This window comes from Patagioenas fasciata, chromosome 16, assembly GCF_037038585.1.
Source record: "Patagioenas fasciata isolate bPatFas1 chromosome 16, bPatFas1.hap1, whole genome shotgun sequence".
Classification (NCBI taxonomy): Eukaryota; Metazoa; Chordata; class Aves; order Columbiformes; family Columbidae; genus Patagioenas; species Patagioenas fasciata.
This window is the reverse complement of record NC_092535.1, coordinates 10,391,997-10,409,227: the sequence shown is the minus strand read 5'-3', so window position 1 is coordinate 10,409,227 and position 17,231 is coordinate 10,391,997. Positions and strand designations below refer to the sequence as shown.

At 41.6% G+C, this 17,231-nt stretch overlaps 1 protein-coding gene across 1 annotated transcript in view; it reads left to right on the top strand.

Annotated features, from left to right (window-relative positions):
• Positions 1-17,231, top strand: part of ITCH (itchy E3 ubiquitin protein ligase) — a 60,866-nt gene that overhangs the window by 30,348 nt on the left and 13,287 nt on the right. The window contains exons 6-15 of the mRNA XM_065849751.2: positions 786-828; positions 3,633-3,802; positions 4,972-5,269; positions 6,512-6,607; positions 7,916-8,090; positions 9,652-9,718; positions 11,595-11,679; positions 12,830-12,958; positions 13,616-13,688; positions 15,280-15,351. Of these exons, the coding sequence (XP_065705823.2) occupies positions 786-828; positions 3,633-3,802; positions 4,972-5,269; positions 6,512-6,607; positions 7,916-8,090; positions 9,652-9,718; positions 11,595-11,679; positions 12,830-12,958; positions 13,616-13,688; positions 15,280-15,351 (1,208 nt within the window). The remainder of the gene's footprint in view (positions 1-785; positions 829-3,632; positions 3,803-4,971; positions 5,270-6,511; positions 6,608-7,915; positions 8,091-9,651; positions 9,719-11,594; positions 11,680-12,829; positions 12,959-13,615; positions 13,689-15,279; positions 15,352-17,231) is intronic.

Here is a 17,231-nt window from a genome sequence, read left to right as displayed (position 1 = left end):
TTGACACACCAAGCCAGAGGGTTCACAGATCATCAGGGGACTGGGGCACACAAGGAAAGAGTTAAAGTAGTCTAACACGTTCTTACTGTACAGGCTAAAGGTGCTTACAGGCAAATACACTGTTTATTGAGTAGCTTTTGAAGATAAGATTTCTGCTTGTGGGATTAAAATCCCTTCCGCGTGCTGCCCACTAACAGCACGTTATCACAAGGCTTTGCAGGATTCCATCACTGTCTTTGGCTTAGACCAAAGTTCCCATCAGAACTGAGAACTGATTTCTCCGTTGTTTAATTCTACAGAAATCAAGTATTGGCGCTGTCTACATGAATGAGCAGTTCTGTGCTGCATATGCAAGTCCTGCAAATGCCGACACAGAAGGCAAATATTTCCAAGCTGGCTGAACAAGCAGTTGCAAAACAGTTGCAAATCTCGGCTGAGCTGCTGTAATTCTCTTTGGAGTCCTGCCACATTTTGTACCTCTTGAATGCCTTTAGGCTAAATAATTTACAGAGAAAGGGAAGGGTCCAGGCTGGAGTCAAATGATAACCTGTTATGTCTTCCATAAGGCGAGAACATTACTCACAGTGGCAGTGTTTTAAAAAAAAGCGTATACACGCACACATGCTTATAGAGACATACAGTTTGGAAATAAGATACATAAGCAGTATATGGTGCATCACCTCCACATTTGAAAGAAATGTGAGTGTTGAAGACTGCTTCTGTTCTTGGAACTTATTCAGAATATTGCTTATAGTTCTATCGTCTTTTTCTTTCTGGTATTTAAGGTCCTACACAGAATGATGGCTCCAGAGTAAGGAGCGATACACGGTAAGACTTTCTTCCTCTTTTTTTTTTATACTGCCTTTTAGTGATTGCAGTTTTGAAAGAAGAATTTTATCTGTTATAAAGACAATTGAAAAACTTCTGGGTATGCCCTGCAACAGTAACTCTTAAGGTCTGAGCATGTACTAAAGCAAAATCCTGTACTGTTATACATTCACGTATTAAATAGTTTTCCATATGATCCTCATTGTCTTGCTTCAGTTTGCCTCCATACCTGACCCATCTTTTGTTTTTATTTTGTATTCTTGTCCTTTTCCCAATGATTAACCAAAGTAAAATATATATATATATATATATGTGTGTGTGTGTATATATATATATAAAAATTCCACTGGTGAATAAATGGCACTGGTTATTTTTACACTGTTTTGTTTCATAGCATGGAAGTATCAGAATTATATTTAACTTAAAGAAGATACCAAGAAGTGTCTGGCAGGTGCAGTGTTTTAAGGCTGATATCAGATTATGTGCCCTGCTGCTTGATGGGATAAAAGTGTGACCATACTTGATGGTGGATTAACCTGCAGTGAGCACCGTGCCACTCTAATTAGTTACCAGCACTACAAGTATTTTAAGGATCTGTACAATGCACAACACTCTTGGATGATATCTGGAGTACATAAGTTAAATTTAGTGGGTTTTTTTAATAGATAATAACTCACTGTCATCTGAAGTCTTCCCGTGAAAGTTTATTTTTGTTCTGTTTCCTTTTCATACTCTGAAGAATGTTTCCATGCTTTGGGTATTCAGAATGCCTGAGTGTATAATAGTAAGTGGAGCTGATGCAGTTTTAGTACCAAACAGTGGGGTTTTTGGTGTTCGTAAAGGTCCATTTTTGATGGTTATGTAAGTGATCTGGAATATGTGTAATGGGTTATTGTTACATGTGTAATAATGTTTTGATATGTATTGTTATAACTTAAGCCAACTGGTCAAATACACTAAATATAAAAGGTGACACGTAAAAACCTCACATCGTTCTTCATCTCTGCACATGTTCATTGTCATTTATTGTGACCTTGGTGTGATCTGGTATGAATCACAGAATCCCAGAATGTCATGAGTTGAAGGAACCTGGAAAGCTCATCAGTGCAATCCTCCCACCAGAGCAGGAACGCCCAGCTGAGGTTCCACAGGAAGGTGTCCAGGCGGGTTTGAATGTCTGCAGAGAAGGAGACTCCACAACCCCCTGGGCAGCCTGGGCCAGGCTCTGCCACCCTCACCATCAAGAAGTTTCTTCTCATATTCAAGTGGAACCTCCTGTGTTCCAATTTGTACCCGTTACCCCTTGTCCTATCACTGATTGTCACCGAGAAGAGCCTGGCTCCATCCTCCTGACACTCCCCCTTTCCATATTGATCCCCATGAATGAGTCACCCCTCAGTGTCCTCTTCTCCAGCTCCAGAGCCCCAGATCCCTCAGCCTTTCCTCACACGGGAGATGCTCCACTCCCTTCAGCATCTTGGTGGCTGCGCTGGACTCTCTCCAGCAGTTCCCTGTCCTTCTGGAACTGAGGGCCCACAACTGGACACAATATTCCAGGTGTGGTCTCCCCAGGGCAGAGCAGAGGGGCAGGAGAACCTCTCTGACCTACTGACCACCCCCTTCTAATCCACCCCAGGTACCATTGGCCTTCCTGGCCACAAGGGCCCAGTGCTGGCTCATGGTCACCCTGCTGTCCCCAGGACCCCCAAGTCCCTTTCCCCTACACTGCTCTCTAATAGGTCATTCCCCAACTTACACTGGAACCTGGGGTTGTTCCTACCCAGATACAAGACTCTACACTTGCCCTTGTTATATTTCATTAAGTCACATGCACCACACCTGGTATAGAGCAGAAGTGTGTTTGACAATGATATTGAGGTTAAATGTACATGATTCTACTTGATCCTTTATGCTTTGTGATTGATGTAGGCTTGCCTCCTGATTTTTATTTTGTGTACATTTAAAGGGATGGAGTTTTAGAGGTACTGGGCTGAAACTGTAACCTGTGGTTTCATTACTGGTGGCCTATGTACTTGACCTGTCAATCCACTAGAATTCTAGATGACAGTCTTTTTATTTTGCTCAACAGATTGTGTAAATAAAATGCTTTAGATGTAATGTTGTGGATACCTGGAACTCTGCTGAGGGAGCTACAAATATATCAGCATACTACGCTGCTAGGTATAACTGAACAGTACAGAATGGATGAGTAGTGTTATTTAGTTTCTTAATTCTTGTAAAATTGAGAAGCTTATATTCATAGCTTTTGCTCAAAACTTTAATGCTGAGTCCTGAATTCTCCAGCCCTTTCCAGCATTGAGTTTACGGGGAAAAATAGTATACGTGTAATTAAGCTTTTTAAAAATGTGAAATATTCTGTGTGTTCTGAGCATATGCTGCCCCGTGGAGCGAATGCACACAGGCTGCTCCCAGCTTTGACTCAGCTCCCATCTCATTAGGGTGAAATTCATGGGCAGAAATAGCTGAGCAGTAAAATCTGGAGCCTGGGCCTAAAGGCACGCGTGTCGAGTTGGTGAACGAAAGCGGAGATTTCAGGGACAGATATTATATATATATATATCTCTATATCTATTTCACAGTCTTTTCATCAGTTGAGGTGTCGTATACCTCGGGACATAAGCTGTTAGTATGTTCATGCAGATGTGGATGTTATTTTAATTATTATGAATGTAAGAATCTCATGTAATCATAAGTATTGCATTCTAGTGTCTTCCCCAGAATTTAATGTCGTCCATACACCATTCGAATAGTTCTTTCTGTTTGGTTTTTATTTCCTGGAAAAGGACGAACTCAAACGGTCTGGAAAGCTGTGAAGATACTACTCCTGGTGAAAACAGGACTGTTAATGGCAGCGATTCTCCGTTACTCACAAACGGCAACTGCAAACCCGCCCGACCCCCCAGGCCTTCCCGGCCGCCGCCCCCCACGCCGCGCAGACCCCCCTCAACAGCCGGTAGGTGTTGTGGGGCCAGGCGTTTGTTTCAGAGCTTCACACTCTATGAATGAACAGCCCTGTTCATGACGTTTATTTTTAACTGCATGTTCTCAGGGTAAATTCTTTGGCAGATAACTCCTGAAGGACTATTTTTTAGCTTGCATTCAGTCCATGTTTAATCGGCGTTCCTGTTATTAGAAATTTCTTGCTGCCGTGTCTGCTCAGTACTGATCGCAGTGATACTGCGATAGTGGAGCTGTGACCAAAAGAACACAGGTGAACAATATTGTACTGTAGCGATACATCCACTGAACTTGAGGCTCCAGATGAAACCTCATAGAACTGTCTCAAATTGATAGTACTGGGTTTTGAAATACTAGTTGCTCGTTTCTACAGTTCTAGTTACCAAAAAATCGTTACTATTTTGCACTGAAATTGATACTTCTTTTTTTCTTTAAATTTATCTGATTATTTAGAAACTGAAAAATTTCAAGACAAGTAGTCCTGAAAAGCTAGATGATGTTTTTAGCGTAACTCCTTTCTCCCCATGCACTGTGGTTGGTTTCAGTAGTTTCGTTATTACAATTGATAAATGCTGAGTCTGGATGGGAAACTGCAAGATAATAATGACTTTAAAAGATTAATCGGCTGTCGTTCAATAATCAGACCTGACTTGTGTACAACTTTCAATCCCACCCGCTAAATGGCATTCAGAAAAATATGAAGATGTTTAAAGAATGTATGTTTTCCCTTCCCATTCAGATAATTAATTTATACGCACTGTCAAATCTCTCATCGAAAATTTGATGCTTATTATATCTTAAATTATTTTTCCAAATAATAATTCAAAAATAATTAACCCATTAATGCAAGAAAGTAGTTTTTTGTTTATAATTTAGTGTTTACAGAATGCAGGCAACTTCCTTCAGTAAATGTGATTTATTCTATCAGAAATAACAAAATTGTGCCGTTGATGACAGTTCTTGGATTAAAACACTGTTACAAAATGAAACAGAATTGCTTTTTAGTTTTTCTGTCAGCTGTAGGATTGGACTGTATGCATGCACCTCGAAATACCACTTATTGGGCATTTACTTTTGTGACTTACAACTTCTGAAATACATTGGTCATAAATATCACTTAAATGCCTTTTTTTTTCCTCTTCTTTGATATCTCTGACATCACAGCAAGTGTAAATGGTCCTTCATCCACATCCACAGAAAACGATGGGGCCAGTGCAGGATCACTGGCAGGTACAGCTGCGAATACGTCCTCAGAACAGAGCCCTGAGGGGGCCACAGCTGCATCAACATCTGCATCAACAGCCGGAACAACAACTGCAACAACAGCTGCAACAACCTCTCCTGCAACAACCGCTCCTGCAACTACTGCACTCACCACACCTCCCGTATCAAGACAAGTCCAGCCAGTAAATCCTCCTCCTCAGGCCCTTCCTACAGTCAGTCAAGGTCCCCTCCCGCCTGGGTACGAGTTCAATGATGTGTTTTGCTGTGTGTGTACCGTCATTTCTGGTTTTACTTTATTTTCCTTACAGCAGGTGTAACAAAACATTCATAACATCTGCTTTTTGCTGCCCAACAAATTTCCCCCACCCCGATATTAATTGGGAAGATGTCATAACTATTTTGTCTGGTAAGCCCTTAGGCATGGCTTATTAAAGAAAATAATGAATCTTTCTGATATTTTGGCTGCTTGTCATAGGTTCCCATGTCAGTGAAACACAGAAGTTGTACATAATGTGGCAGCTTGCTGTCTTTAAATTAGAATTATTAGAATGAAGTCAGGTAGTAAAATGTTGGTATAGATAAGTAGAAGAAAAGCTGCTATTGCTGTACACAGTCTACAATTTGTCCTGAAGTTTTGGGCTTCGTACTGCAGCTCCTGTGTTGTTTCAGGCACATGTGGAATTTGCCACATGGTTAGTCTGTTGCCCCAGAGCTCCCATTTAGATTGTAAACTGAAATAAATCAGGACAATTGAGCAAGGGAAAGAAAAAGCTTCCCAGTGTGAACGGTGGAATTGTCGAAATATCTGTCTTAATTTGTGGGCAGCTGAACCAAAATTTAGGAGAGGTCTGAATGATCTCACTTAGAGGATAAATGAGAAATAGAAAAGTGGTCTTGAAAACACCAGTTACCATTTTGATTTCAACAGAAACAGTGAATTTCTTTTTCCCCGTAACGTTACATTTGCTGCAAATACAGGGGTGAGTCAGGATCCCAAAGGCTGTGTGTGCAGACAATAAGTGACCGGTGCCCTTATGATGAACTCTGCATATATGTGGTCTGTGCAAAATTTGCATATTTTGAGGAATTAAGTGGAATTAACGTTACTCTCTAAGGGGATTATGTTCTACAGATGATTCTACTCAACAGCTTATTGATGTAAATGATATTGAATACAAAACTTTGCTTCATTGCTTGCTAAAATTCTATGCATAGGCATGAATTTTAGCTTCAGTTTCTGAAGGTGGTCATGTAAAATGTGCTTTGTATTCTAGTTGGCATAGAATTAGTTGTTAATATTAATAACATTGTACCGCTGTATAGCACACAGCATTTTGGTGCATTTCACTAACCAAGAGTTAGTTTAAAGCATTTTATCTAGAAGTAAACATTTTTATGAAAACAAACACTTCTCATACTGTAGATGAATGGCTGGAGTAGTTTCATCTAGAGGAAGATTAAAATATTGTTTTATTTTCAGTTGGGAGCAAAGAGTAGACCAGCATGGTCGAGTTTACTATGTAGATCATGTTGAAAAAAGAACAACGTGGGATCGGCCCGAGCCTCTTCCTCCAAGGTGAGTCAGAAGTCGTATAATTGTCTAGGATAGAAATTAATTGACTAAAGTTTACTAAAGCTAGAAAGCATGTTTGTAAATAGAAATGTGAACTCAGTGTAAAGAATTGCTCCAGGTTGTCTCCAAGGAGTTCTGCCAAAATGCGTAGTACACAGGATGTGGAAAACAACAGAATCTGGATTTCCTGTCAAAGATTAAGCAAACGCATCTTTACTGAGAAACAGATGTAAGTTATAGACAGTAGACACCTGCAGCTGTAAAAGAGAACCAAAACCATTGAAGAATCTTTGGGGACTGAGGTGACTATCAGTGTGAGCAGGAATACCCTTGGTCACCTCTTTATCCTGAGGTTACAGCCCCACAGTCTTGTCTCAGGGTTCCCAGCTGCTCATTGACTCTGCTCTTATAAAACAGCTTTGGTTATTTGGCGTTTCCAGCTGTTTGGAACAGCCAGTGATGTTAATCTCTACTTAAATCAATGTTATCATTTATTCTGTTTCTTATTTTTTTAAAAAGTGGAAGTAAACTGTAAGAATTATCCTGTTGCCTTTCATTCATACTCAGTGGGTCACACACTATACAGAATTACGGAGTTAAAACATGGAATGGTAAAGAGAACTTAATATTAAAGAACGAAAACTGGCAGACAGGCCTATAAAGGGAACCCAGCTGCCATACTCAATGTTGAGAGGATTGATAAGTGTGTTACTTTAACTTATTCAGAATGGTAGTGTGTTCACTTGAGTTTCGTAAACAGTACTGCCTTCATATATACTGAAAATAATAATAACCAAAAAACCAAACCAACAAACAAAACCCCCAAAAGAACACACCAAACAAACAAAAAAACCCACACGAAAGAACACATATACACCAAAAAAACCCCAAACCACAATGCCCACAGCTTCCTTTTCTCCTCTCTGAGGAGATCTTTGATTGTACAGCCCAAGCTGGCAGGGGTTTGCTGTCTTTTTAGGAAAAAACAGCAGCCTATGATCTTATAGGTTGGGCAGGATTTATGCAGCATGGTATTGGTAGTGGTTTGTGTAGCACTTAAACTATTTCACAAAATCCTGAAAGTACAGTAAATGGAATGAGTCTGACTTGGTGTAGTTTGCAACGAAGTGATCCTTCTCAAACAATTTTAGCTCTTTCATCGTTTTAGTGGTGGGTAAAAGAGGAAAACGAGGCTGCTGCCCACACCTTGCTTTATATCCACTTCCAACACACTGTTGTTTGCCTAAAAATGCTTCTGAGCCCATCAAATTGTCTGCTATTGAGAACCGTTGCTTGTAATTTTTTTAAAAGCTGGGAGCGGCGAGTTGACAACATGGGGAGAATTTATTACGTTGACCACTTCACTAGAACGACGACGTGGCAGAGGCCGACCCTGGAGTCTGTCCGCAACTACGAGCAGTGGCAGCTGCAGCGCAGTCAGCTGCAGGGAGCCATGCAGCAGTTCAACCAGAGATTTATCTACGGGGTAAGGAACAGAACCACGACTGTACAGGTTGAGTAACAGGCGTCTCTTCCAGATTTTGAGCCTATTAGCCTCTCTTCTGCATATTCAAAGTATATATTAATTTGAGTTTGGGGCATATTTCTCCATAAATATACCAGACTTTGTTATGGTGTATTTTTTGTGATAATACAGTATCTTTGTTTGTGTAGCACGGTGGGAGATAATAATTGGGAACCACAGGTCGAGTCCTTGCAATGACTGCAGGCAGCACATGCAGTGTGATGTGGTTTATCTATCAGCTGAATATAGGTACTGTTCTTTGATTAAATTGATAGACAATATTGATGAAAGCCTTTGCTTCAAAACAAAGTACAGGAAGGCCAGTGGCATCCTGGGGTGGATTAGAAGGGGTGGTCAGTAGGTCGAGAGAGGTTCTCCTGCCCCTCTGCTCTGCCCTGGTGAGACCACATCTGGAATATTGTGTCCAGTTGTGGCCCCTCAGTTCCAGAAGGACAGGGAACTGCTGGAGAGAGTCCAGCGCAGCCACCAGGATGCTGAAGGGAGTGGAGCATCTCCCGTGTGAGGAAAGGCTGAGGGAGCTGGGGCTCTGGAGCTGGAGAAGAGGAGACTGAGGGGGGACTCATTCATGGGGATCAATATGGAAAGGGGGAGTGTCAGGAGGATGAAGCCAGGCTCTTCTTGGTGACAGTCAATGATAGGACAAGGGGTAATGAGTTCAAACTGGAACACAGGAGGTTCCACTTGAATTTGAGAAGAAACTTCTTGATGGTGAGGGTGGCAGAGCCTGGCCCAGGCTGCCCAGGGAGGTTGTGGAGTCTCCTTCTCTGCAGACATTCAAACCCGCCTGGACACCTTCCTGTGGAACCTCATCTGGGTGTTCCTGCTCCATGGGGGGATTGCACTGGATGAGCTTTCCAGGTCCCTTCCAGTCCCTGACATTCTGGGATTCTGTGGTTAGTAATGAGCTGATTTATTTTGCCTCGCTTTGGCTTGGCCAAAGATCTGGAAGGTAAGCAAGCTCACAGGACATCTCTTTCTACTTTGGGTAAAATGAAATACATACAATGAATGTTCAGAAAGCAGCAAAATTGAAAATAATCCTTCTGGAATTTTAAATCCGTTGTTTACCTCTGATGAATAGTAGACTTTGGATAACTCCAACTCATGCTATGAGTCCATCAAGAATGGTGTAGGTTCTAAATTTGCTGCATGTGTAGAAAATAAAGGCCTCATTAGCAGTGGTAGGGAGGATGGTACTGAGTGCGGAATGAAGTGGTTTGCTTTCTGATCATTTTGGGTGCTACTGTGCTGATTTCCCTTCTGCGTAGGCAGGGGCTCTAAACAAAGAATAATTATTTTCTTGGCACCGTAGTTGAATTAAGCATGCCAAGGTCTGTACGATAGGCCTTCTCTGTGGAGAAAAAGAAATTTGTTGGCATCTTTGCTTATACGTAACACGAACAAAATTGCATTTACTGCAGTAATTCATTATAGCTCTAGGAGAACATCTGGAAAGCAAATGGCTCGTCATTAATGCACCATTTGTTTGTGTCACTTGCAGAACCAGGACTTTTCATCCACACAGAACAAAGAGTTTGATCCCCTTGGTCCTCTGCCACATGGATGGGGTAAGACTGCCTTGAAAGTGGTTTGTTGTACAATATAATTAAACACTAAAGCATACTTCTGCCAGATTATTTGGTTGGCTGTTCTAGGCTAGTTTTTTTAAATGAAAATCTGGATTAAAAATCTTTTAAAATTAATCAAATGTGCTGTTAAAGCAGTCCTGACAAGGATGTGTGGTTTCGAAGTAGATTAGAAACTATAAAGTATCCTGGTTTGCACCCTGTAACTATCGTGATAGCTTCTTTCACACCATCATCTTTTTTTACCACTTTGATTAGGCAGGAATCCTCCCCACCATCCTGTTCCTGCCAAAACACACTCCAAATCCCCTTGAAATCAGACTGCCACCTTCCCTCTTCAAGCCAATCTGTTGGTCTGAAAATGCTTTTATAATCACAACTTACCACTTCTTGACTTGCCCCTCTCCCTGGACTAAATTTGGTTTTGTACTTTACAGGTTAACAATTTACAATTAATTCATACGGGGGTGTACAAAAATATAAGTGTAAAACTAATCTCTGGTGTGACTATCAAGAAGACGGAAGAATTCAATTTTCATGATATGTAGGCAAAGTTCTCAGAATGACCTGTTGGAGAGCAGCGTAGGGGAAAGGGACCTGGGGGTCCTGGGGACAACAGGATAATCATGAGCCAGCACTGTGCCCTTGTGGCCAGGAAGGCCAGTGGTACCTGGGGTGGGTTAGAAGACCCCCGCACAGTCAGTAGGTCAGAGAGGTTCTCCTGCCCCTCTGCTCTGCCCTGGTGAGACCACACCTGGAATATTGTGTCCAGTTGTGGGCCCTCAGTTCCAGAAGGACAGGGAACTGCTGGAGAGAGTCCAGCACAGCCACCAAGATGCTGAAGGGAGTGGAGCATCTCCCGTGTGAGGAAAGGCTGAGGGAGCTGGGGCTCTGGAGCTGGACAAGAGGAGACTGAGGGGTGACCTCATTAATGTTTACAGATATATAGAGGGTGAGTGTCAGGAGGATGGAGCCAGGCTCTTCTTGGTGACAACCAATGATAGGACAAGGGGTAACGGGTTCAAACTGGAACACAGGAGGTTCCACTTCAATTTGAGAAGAAACTTCTTGATGGTGAGGGTGGCAGAGCCTGGCCCAGGCTGCCCAGGGAGGTTGTGGAGTCTCCTTCTCTGCAGACATTCAAACCCGCCTGGACACCTTCCTGTGGAACCTCAGCTGGGTGTTCCTGCTCCATGGGGGGATTGCACTGAATGAGCTTTCCAGGTCCCTTCCAACCCCTGACATTCTGGGATTCCGTGACTTGGCAGAGTTAGACCTGGGATTTAGGTTCTTCTGGTCTTCAAACATAACTATCTGGATTTTTAGTTCTGGTATTGGTGCAATTTCCACCCATAGAATTGCTGTTCCCCACACTTGTGCTTTGCTGCATTGCATATAGAACATTGGAAAGAAAATTCTTAAGGCTGGTATTGCTCAGGAAACAACAAAACTGCGTTTGCACATTGGGTTGGATTCTGTTACCAGTGTAACTCATAGAGAGGTGTCTATTTCCAGACTCCTCTTGTAAACAGAAGGTTTTTACATGTCATAGATTTTGACCTGTTTTTATAATTTGTGTTCTGTATTTCTCTTGCAATGCTAAATACAAATTGCATAAAGAGCTGCAGAATGGTACAGAAGACCAAATCAGGGCATTTATCATAAACTTTGTTCAATCATGGGTCTGCACTGAACGGAGAGAAAATATGAATGTGTTTTCTTGGAAACGACATGGATCATTTTTTATTCTCTGCTCATTATTTGACTATGAATCCTACGTTACTGTCTCCAATTTGTTTAATTTTATGTAGTCTCAGAAATAAATCAAGTGCTCTCCTTTCCTTTTGCATCTTTTCAGAAAAGAGAACCGACAGCAACGGCAGAGTGTATTTTGTAAATCACAACACACGGATCACTCAGTGGGAAGATCCCAGGAGTCAGGGGTAAGAAATCAGTTGCAGCTTCATGTGAGTCTGGAATGCAAATCATAGAAACATTTTGACTGGAAGAGACCCTCAGGATCAATAATGTAACAGAGTAGTGAGACTGGGAGTTAGGAAATACTGCCCACAGCTGAAACATGACCTGTCCTACACGAACTTCAGATTACCCCTTAAAATATCCAAAAGTACTAGCCAAATGGAAACTGTCAGATTATTACTTAGTACAATTACCAGGAAAGTCTTGATCAACAGTAATAAGGTCATTCCCCAGAACAGCTCCTACTGTTTTTTTAAAAAGAAGATGCATCTAAACACTTGTATCATGGAAGGAGGAAGGGATTTCTTTCATGCGGCGATGGGATAGCGCAGAAAATCCTCAGTAAGAATGGTGGTTTCCTAGACAGTTAATAGCTAAGAGACAGAAGAAGACAGACTTAAAAAACTGCAGTGCCCCTCCTCCCGGCTTTAAAAATAATAGGGAGGAAGGAAAAAAAGGGGGGGATGTTGAAAGATAGAGACCTTGAGGCACTACTAAAAGTAATGGAGTACTGCTTGTTTCGATCTCTGTCACTCTGACTCTCTGGGGTAGGGAATATAGGCAGGAAATACGGTCCTACAATGTAGGATGTCACTCTGAGAGTGACACTACTCAGCTCCTCCAAATATCTTGAGGTTTGGTTTTGTCCATAGCTAAATTGAATTAGAAGTTGTCAAAAAACCCGCAAGATCAGTTTTTGCGTTTTATTTTTGTCATTTTGAAACTTTGAAGTTTTTGGCTACTGTGATTATGCATGAAAGCTACTTATTCTAATTATGTCAGTTTTTGAGTAAAAACCGAATAGCTAGAAGATAAAGTTGTTTACGTGTAGGAAACATCAATAAACCTTGCTTATATTTTTCCCTTGAGTTTCTATTTGCCGTTATTCCAATTAGCATGACCAAATGAGCTCATGTTTATGTAAACGGTAATTTCGGTCTAATTGAGAGCAGAAAATGTGAGAGGGGAATAAAGGCAGAATACATAGTGAATGGAGAGTTTCTCCATCTGTAGTTTTTCTAGATCTGCCGAAATTGTTAGTATCTCAGATATTGTTCAACTGACTTAATACATTAAGTTGATCAGTTACAGTATGTTTTCTTGTATCCATAGTCAATTAAATGAGAAACCTTTGCCAGAGGGCTGGGAAATGCGATTTACTGTGGATGGCATTCCATATTTTGTGGATCACAATAGAAGAACCACTACGTATATAGACCCCCGCACGGGCAAGTCCGCTCTGTAAGTGTTTTTAACATCTATACAAAGCTTTCAAAAGCGAAGTTTAGCACGCATCATTTTTGAAAGTTGTTTTTCCTCTTTGCGTTTTTTTCATGCAGAAAGTTTAGCATGTAGTAATTGTGCTTCGTAATTTTCTGGGGGTTTTTCATCCTCGATAACTGTCCCAGAGGAAGGTGGTGTTTTGAACGCTTCATAATCCTTCTTGCCAAGCCCTGTGTAAGATTTGAAGATAATGGAAGAACTTCATTAGTCCTGTCGATGACCAGAACTCTTCATTCCAGTTACTGTATTTTTAAGTACACTCACCCTTTCCATCTTTTGATTTTTAGGAACCAGAATGGAGTTAAAACCGGAACTTAACTCCCAAATTAAATTAACTGAATGTCATCCCATCCTGCTTGTTAGAATCTTTTTTACAGTTAATAATCAAAGACTGGTTAACAAGTACTGCGTATGCACTGCACAATTCACAAAGGAAGATTTGTTGTTGTTTAGAAGCAAGAAGATTACACCCCCAAGTCAAAAAATGTGAATAAGAATCTTCCAGCTTGATAGGCAACTAAACCGTACAACTTCATAATTAATACACTTGCAGCCTTTTACTTAAACTACAAGCACACTTTTGAAATCTGTTTTTTTTTCTCCCTTTGGTTCCAGAGACAATGGACCCCAGATAGCTTATGTGCGTGATTTCAAGGCAAAGGTCCATTATTTCAGATTCTGGTGTCAGGTATGGATTCATTTATTGGGAATATTTGTTTGCTTTTTTGCTTTTTGCGTACATGCTTTAAATGAACTCTTTACTGTCTTGTAAATAAAGGTAATCAAACTACTTTAAGGTTAAAGGTTAATTAGGACAGAGTAAATCCAGGACCTGTACAAACTCATGTAAGCTTTAAAGCTGAATAAGCTGTGGATTTAAACTTTTTAGAATAGAGGAAAACATCAATTTAGCTACTTTAAGTGGTGGGTTTCAGAGTAGTGTTTCTTTTTTGCTGTTAGTAAGGGAATATATGGAGGCAGAGCATTTTTATAGTTCATACAAGATGGCCACTTGGGGAGAATATAAGGCTGTTGTCAGAGGGTGTAGGGAGGCACCTAGGAAAGCTAAGGCCTCCTTAGAATTAAACCTGGTGAGAGGGGTCAAGGACAACAGGAAGACCTTCTTCCAATACGTGGCAGATAAAACTAACAATGCAAGCCCACTGATGAACGAGGTGGGTGCCCTGGTGACAGAAGACACAGAGAAGGCAGAGTTAATGAACGCCTTCTTTGTCTCTGTCTGCTCCGCCAGGGGCTGTCCTGAGGAGCCTCGTACCGCTGAGGCCCCAGAGGAAGGCAGGACAATGGAGGAGTTTGCCTGGGTTGATGACGACTGGGTTAGGGAGCAGTTAGGCAGTCTGGACATCCGTAAATCCGTGGGTCCGGATGGAATGCACCCGCGGGTGCTGAGGGAGCTGGCTGAGGTCATTACTGGGCCATTCTCCATCATCTTTGCTAAGTCTTGGGAAACAGGAGAGTGCCTGAGGACTGGACGAAAGCAAATGTCACTCCAGTCTTCAAAAAGGGCAAGAAGGAGGACCCGGGTAACTGTATACCAGTCAGCCTCACCTCCATCCCTGGGAAACTGATGGAACGACTGATCCTTGGTGCCATCTCAAGGCATATCAGGGATAAGAGGGTCATTAGAGGCAGTCAGCATGGCTTCACCAAGGGGAAGTCATGCTTGACCAACCTCGTTGACTTTTATGAGGACATAACAAGATGTATGGATGATGACAGAGTGGTGGACGTGATCTACCTTGACTTGAGTGAGGCATTTGACACATTCTCCCACAGCATCCTCACAGCTAAACTGAGGGAGTGCGGTCTGGGTGACTGGGTAGTGAGGTGGACTAAGAACTGGCTGAAGGGAAGAAGCCAGAGAGTCATGGTCAATGAGGCAGAGTCCAGTTGGAGGCCTAGCCTAATTTTTCGACTTTGAATTTTGTGCAGAATAACCTGAGTTTTCCATTTTTTTTAAATTGAATTCTGGGGTAGAAAGCCGTGCTGGCTTAGAGTATGTTACTGATTTGAATGTTTTTCAACGCCTTGTGAGAGTAGAGTATTTGAACCTGTTTGAAGCAGGAGCTGGAGGCAACGATACCTGACTGCAGGTATCAAGAAGTAAATTACAATTCAACTATCTTGATTGCTGGGTTTGCTTTATATGGCTTAATGAAATTTTACTGCACCTCTTAAAACAACATATGCAACAAATAACAATCCAAACTCAAGCTTTAAGTGATTATACACTTAACCTCTAAAAAATGTCATTTCAGCAACTGGCAATGCCACAGCACATCAAGATCACAGTGAGCAGGAAAACATTATTCGAAGACTCATTTCAACAGGTACTGTATTGAAACATGATAGTAGTGGGCATGAAGCATTGAGCTGATTAAATTTGTCACGTCATTCTTGATTCTTTGACGTCTTGCTAATGTTGTTTTAAGTGAGACTAACAAAAAAACACTAGTTTAATAGTTAGGATACATTCATAGTTATCTATTAAAAGATCATGCTCAAATGTGAAGCTCAGGCTCTAAAGGCTGATTCATCTGACAGAGAAGGTGATCGTGCGCAAGGCTGCATGTCTCGACGAGAATCCCGTTTTTATAGCCTGATCAGATCTGACTGGGCATTCCAGAAGCTTCTCTGCACCCCCACCCTGGCTGTGGGTGCCCCTGAAGCCTCCAAACATCCCCCACCCTGGCTGTGGGTGCCCCTGAAGCTTCCAGACATCCCCCCACCCTGGCTGTGGGTGCCCCTGAAGCTTCCAGACATCCCCCCACCCTGGTTGTGGGTGCCCCTGAAGCCTCCAAACATCCCACACCCTGGCTGTGGGTGCCCCTGAAGCCTCCAAACATCCCCCACCCTGGCCATGGGCACCCAGCGGCTCTCTGGCGCCTCGGCACTGCCTTCTCCTAACGGCCCTGGCCAGGGGGCTCTGGGGCCCAACAAAAGCAGCTGTCAGAGAGGCAGATGTGTCTACTCCTTCCATATCGAAGGAGAGAGGGGGGTTTGCATTCTGCCACGTTTTCTGACTTAAAAACAGCTTCAGAAAACCTTATCTAAGAAGGCAAGAACTTTTCACTTCCTCTGTCCCTAGCTGAATATTTGTTTTATCTTCCTCGATGTCTTCAGACTTCATTTCTTGTAGGGATTGTCACAGATGTGTCAAGCCAGGAAATTTGAATCAATAGGACAGTATGTTTTGAGACAAATTATTTTATTAAATGAGGATTAATGCTTGTCCAAATTACTGGAAGCTGGTTTAGCAGAAGCAACAAATAGTGCAGTTTACCTGTCTCTTCTTTTGGAACAGTGATGCCTTCCAGTAAAAGGGGTTAGAAGGGGACAAAATAAATCCTGTAACTGAAAGTTAGCTCCGGCCTTATTTCTAAAATGGCACTTAGTCCTTTTAGGGTAACCATAGAGATAATAAAATTATACTGTCCTGGAAAGAATCAAGAGATGGTGTAATTCTGTAAACATCAGCAAACAGGGTGCATTATCAGTCATTTAGATGACATAATCACAAAGACCTGAGGTAATGTTTTCTGCTTCTTAGTCATTCAGCGTTTGCAAGTATCTCTGTTGGGGTTATAAAAATGTTTCTGATGCTTCCTACAGACATCTAGGAGAGATTTTAAACTGCAAATCTCAACCCAAATTCTATATCTCTCATTGTAAACCAAAACCTTAAGATTCTTGGACTTACAAAAGCGATATGTGAAATTTCCTTAGGTAAACCGCCCACAATTGACCAAATCAGCGTAATTACAAATGTGGTCATTGTACTAAAACCAAAATTAGTGAAGTTCCTTAGTATCTATGATTCTACCTAACTTTTAAAAAAGCCATACCAACCAACCAGCTAGACTTTTATTATCCTCTTTAGGAGATGAAGCTGTAAAATGAAAAAATATATAGTGTATGTTGTTTATTGCTTTGTTTCTAATTTATTTCTTTGAGCCCTTGATTATGTGCCTTCATTGCTTGTAACTGAGATACCATTTAGTCCGGTATTTAACAAATACTGAATTGACTCACTTTGGGCCTGTTATTTATTGGCGGGATTTCTGTCATTTATAGACAGGCTGCTGGCCTAATTATCCCAAGTCCTTGATTTCAGAATTATTATTTCTTTTCTATCCTTTACTTTTCCATCTATGGAAAATACATTTGTACTAACGCTTCAAATTAATGAACATGACGGAAGCAAGTACTT